Raw genomic sequence first — 4,953 nt, 5'->3', positions numbered from 1 at the left:
ATGAGATATCTCTGACTGGATCCTCACCTATCACTGTTATTAAATTCCTTTGGTCTTCCCATACTTGAAAAAACGCTTCTTGGGAACTGGATGAGACTACTGAGATTGACTATAAACACACCTTTTACTTTTACAAGCAGGAGAAAGCTAATTCTTCATATTTAATTTTATAGCAACTTCCATTGTTCTTAAATTAAACTGATTATTGTTTATCAACCAATTCAGTCTATATTTCACATAAATGTTCTTCCTGTGTGTGTGGCTCAGAGCCATCTCTTTTTGAATAAGCAGAGCTTCCTTCATCACTCATCCAGACCCGGCAACAATCAAGGAATCCCTCACTGCCTCCATTCCATAGCTTCTTGACAATGACCCATTATCTTACAGGTGCAGATAAGCTTTGGAGGCTGAGGCCTTAAGCTACATATTTTCCCCTCCACTCTCCTTTTTGTGCACTCTCAACATATTTTCCTATTGCACAATTTATTTAGACACTCTCAATCAGCCTTTCGGTAGAGCCCCATAAGAGAACATTGAACATGTAACATACCGTTATACTGCAATATACAAATTTAGGGAACTTTCTACTTCAGGCAGTGTCAAATGACCTAAGAGGCTTCCCAGCATCAGGAGATGTTTTGGTAATTAAAATAACCATTTCTTAGACTTATATCTTTTCAGTAAATCATGTTGCCAATTCAGAAAATGTATGTATTTCTCCTAATATTGTACTTTCCTTGCCATGAAGAGGTCCGTCCATACTCTCTCTACAACCCATCATTTTTTAAGAGTATTACATTTATCTGTATAGTATTTAATATTCCTCCTTCCTCAAAAATGAAAAGGAAAAAAAACACATGTATTTTCTTTCATGTAAGTTTCTTATGTGCTTGGCCTGGGTGCCTGGTGCTAGTAATCCAGATTCCTGCGGCCCTGTGGGGATAAATGTTTGATCAAGGCATAATGGGATACAGTTAAGGAAAGCTGTCTCTCTGCTTGGACGTTGAGAAACAGTCAGCCTTGAGCCAGATCTCAGACATTGAAGAATGGGCAGTGTTTGCAAGAACCAGGGAAAGTGTCACAGGCAGAGAGGCTCAAGATGTTCAAACAGGTGGAGAAGAAAACAACAACAACAACAACAACAACAACAACATAAATAAGGCTAAACGTTATTCTGGGAACTTCAGATCTTCCTTCCCTAAGCTAAAGCTTTCTGTATCTCTTTAAAACGGAGGCATGGCCCCAAAAGTAGCTGATTCTCTCTCTCTCTCTCTCTCTCTCTCTCTCTCTCTCTCTCCTCTCACACACACACACACACACACACAGACACACACACACAACACACAAGACAGAGAGACTGAGAGAAAGAGACTGAGAGAAAGAGAAAGAGAGAGAGAGAGAGAGAGAGAGAGAGAGAGAGAGAGAGAGAGATTAAAATGGATTTAAAACTGGGAACTCTATTTAAAAACAAAAGTTAAAGAGCAAAGCAAAGACTGTGGCAAAAGTTACAACCTTTATCACAGGAAATGGCTTCACAGCCTCAAGTGATGAGTTAGCCTTAGAAGTTATTATGGGAAATAGGGTTACTGGAGGAAAAAATTAGGGTCAAGATGTAATTCTCTCCATAAATGATCACTGAATATTTCAGATGGAAAAAAGTGAATTGTTCTTTAAGACAAAGAGAAGAATTTTCACAAAAAGTCCTCCATTAAATCATCAGTCTGTGAAGTGAGCCCAGAGGCAATCATCCCAGGAGGGAAAGGTGCACAGTGGTCTTCCTGGGAGGGCTTGCAGGTTTCCTGCGGGGCGGGGCCGGATGGGGTGGGACTTAGCTCGACGTCCTGGGTGACGTGAAAGCAGACGTCAGCTGTACCCAGAAGCACTCTGGGCTGAGCTAGTGCCAGTGGGAGCTGCGCCTTGTGAGGGAGCGTGTCTTTTGCGCCTATAAGGTACATAAAGGCCATGGGATCACTAAGCAGCCGGATGCTCTGGGGCTGGGGGAGGCGTGCCCCAGGGCAGCCAAGTGCCGGTGGGGAGGAGGAGGAGATGGTGGAGGCAGCCATGGCCGCGTTAGATGAGGCGGAGGACGAGAGTGAAGAGGCCGGACCTACTACCAGTCAGTTAGGCCTCAAGCGGAAGTCAGACACAGGAGGGCCTCACGAAAAAGAGCCCCCCAGGAAGCGCGCCAAAGACAGTTCCGAGTCCGTTTATGAGGCACTCTTCCTAAGGGGGGAAGACAGTGATGTGCAGATCCGCGCACTAGGGGAGGCGTGGAACTTGCACAGAGTCTACTTATGCCAGTCAGGTTACTTCGCTAGCATGTTCAGTGGTGCTTGGAGGGAAGCAACCATGAATACTATAGAGTTGCAGATGCCTGACGAGAACATTGATCGTGAAGCACTTCACAAGGCTTTAGGCTCCCTGTACCAAGACTCCGTGTGCGTCCCACCCAGCCGAGTTGTCTCCATCCTGGCCACAGCCAGCATGCTGCAGTTGGACAAGCTAATTCAGCAGTGTGGGGAAGTCATGAAGGAGACAGTCAGCGCCCAGACAGTGTGCAGCTACTACTACTCTGCTGAGAGCTACGGCCTCCAAAACATCAAGACCATGTGCTTCCAGTGGCTGCTGGACAACCTGATGACCCAGCGTAGTGAGCAGCTATTGCGGGAAATCAGCCTGGATCTCATGAAAGAGCTCATCGCCTCTTCAGAGCTCTTCGTGATGGAGGTGGAGATGGATGTGTACACCAAGCTGAAAAAGTGGATGTTCCTGCAACTGCAGCCCACATGGACAGGTCCCTGCCGCGCCTTATTGTCAGACGCCAACTCGTGGTTTTTCAGGTCCAAGAGGGAGTTGGAGGGCACCCCTTTCCTGGAGACCCAGCAGGGCAGAGCCTTTGTGCCAGTGTTCCAGCAGCTGCGGCTGGCCTACATAATCTGCGACCTGCCGTCAGCACGCACCATCGACCAGGATGCAGTGATCCCTGCTGCATGGCTCACACCAGTGTATAAAAAGCAGTGGCTTGCCTTCCTCCGCGCCGAGCAAATCAGGGAGCTCGAGCCCATTAACGTCAACGTGTCTCACCTCCAGGGGAACAGCATGCGCTGTGGGGCCCAGCTCCGCAGGGATGAGATTTGCAGCTGGCGGTGGACTGGCTTCAACTTTGGCTGGGACCTGGTGGTGTCCTACAACAACCGGCGCATCATTTTCCGGCGCAGCGTGCTGAACAGATGCTGTGGCCTCAGGGTCAGTCTACTCTGGCAGAGAAAGATTGCATTCCGCCTGCGCTTGGCTTCCTTGGACAGGGCTGGAAGCGCCGTTTTCAGGAAGGACACAGAATACCAGATCCTTGCCCTGAGAAAAGACCAAGAGCTAGTGGTAGTGAACCTGGAGAACCAAGATGTGGCCTTCCCCATATATGTGTCCTGTAACTTCCTGTACCTCTGCAGAGAGGGGCACTGCCCACAGTGAGGACTGTTCCAAAAGCTCAGAGAGCTGAGCAGCTCTTCTCTGGGCACAGAGGTGGCCAGCTTTCTCGAGATGCCAGCTCCCTCTGGGGGATCAACTGGCCTTGTCCATCTCTGATGACCAACTGTCAGAGGCTTTGTTGAATTGTAGTTCATAACAGTCGAGACTGTTTACCGGTGCTTACGAAGAGGACACATTTTAAAGCCCCCAAACATCTCCAGAACTCATCCGTGCTGTTAATGAGGCAGCCTGTCCTGGTTTAACATACGTCGACTCCCACATTATTTCTGTGAAGACAAAGACCAGTTGACTTTAGAGAGAAAATGTGAGCCTACCTATCACTACTCTTAGTGAAATTCTTTTCCTTTAGTTTTATTAAGTGAATGTTAAATGAATACTTTGACTTCCCTTTCACTTGGTGGGTTTAGAGCAGCCCTGCCTCACTCATCACTCCCACCACAACTGGTTCTATTCTGATTGCTCCCCCTTCCCCACTTTCTGCCACTGACTGTAGTACTTGGTTTCCGTGGTCTGTCACTATGTGATCACACCCAGAGTACACTGATGATCTTTATGTTGGTTGTTCTTTAACCTAAGAGTACCTTGATGTTAGACTTTCCTTTTACTTCCCTAATGTTTTCACCCCAGAGAGACATTTCAAACTGCCACCATCCCATTCCTTCCCAAATACCCTACTTGTTTGCATTTCATTGAGTGGTGGTTGTGCTTAAAGAAGGTCAATGCATTGAACACTGTTTAAGAATCCATACAAATAATAAATACATGCTTTGAAAGAGCGTATAATAAAAGGTGAACAATTAAATTGTAAAAATTAAACAGACTTAATGGTTTACTTAGTCTAACCCAGAACTTTTCTTACTGGTCTATATTTCTCTTCCCAATTAGGTTTTATCCTTTGTCATTCAGTGAACAAATCACTTTTGACTATTTATTTATTTATTTATTTATTTATTTATTTACTCTTTAAGGAGGTGTGGAAGGCTTCATTATCCCAAACCCACATACTACTGTTAGAGTAATAATTACATAACAGATACATGGAATGGCTGAAGCAGAAGCTGCTGTTGCACCCTTGATGTTTGCTTTTAAAAATTAAAATTTGCATTTTCCCCCTCTGAGTTCCCTTATACTAGGTTTACTTAACTAACCACAAACAACAGGCCTTTTGCCTGTCTGTCTCTCTCTCTCTCTCTCTTTTTTTTCATAACTAAAGTTGGGAAAAGAGTAAATAATTATTCCATAGCAGGGTAAAACGTAGTTGCTTTTTTCTGTAGCAATGTCACTTCCTTTATATAATCTTTCTAAGCAACTTCAAATTGCTTTTTCTTGAGATGAATGCCAGGATGCCATTTCATCAAGAAAGAGTTATCCTCACTTGGGAAATTCACGGACTGTTTAGCGAGTTCACCTTGACTAGAGATCTGCTTTTATTTTTCACCAACTAACTTTAAATCTTTATATTGC

The 4,953-nt window shown here is 45.1% G+C and overlaps 1 protein-coding gene across 1 annotated transcript; it reads left to right on the top strand.

Moving 5' to 3' along the window:
- The first annotated feature begins 1,458 nt into the window (after window positions 1-1,458).
- LOC117020058 (germ cell-less protein-like 1) lies at window positions 1,459-3,747 on the top strand. The gene has a single exon (XM_033102259.1). The coding sequence runs from the start codon at window positions 1,963-1,965 to the stop codon at window positions 3,469-3,471; it is 1,509 nt and encodes a 502-aa protein (XP_032958150.1). The 5' UTR covers window positions 1,459-1,962; the 3' UTR covers window positions 3,472-3,747.
- The last annotated feature ends 1,206 nt before the right edge of the window (window positions 3,748-4,953 follow it).

This window comes from Rhinolophus ferrumequinum, unplaced genomic scaffold (assembly GCF_004115265.2).
Source record: "Rhinolophus ferrumequinum isolate MPI-CBG mRhiFer1 unplaced genomic scaffold, mRhiFer1_v1.p scaffold_73_arrow_ctg1, whole genome shotgun sequence".
In the NCBI taxonomy this organism is placed as follows: domain Eukaryota; kingdom Metazoa; phylum Chordata; class Mammalia; order Chiroptera; family Rhinolophidae; genus Rhinolophus; species Rhinolophus ferrumequinum.
The sequence above is the reverse complement of the archived record's forward strand: the minus strand, read 5'-3'. Positions and strand labels throughout refer to the sequence as shown.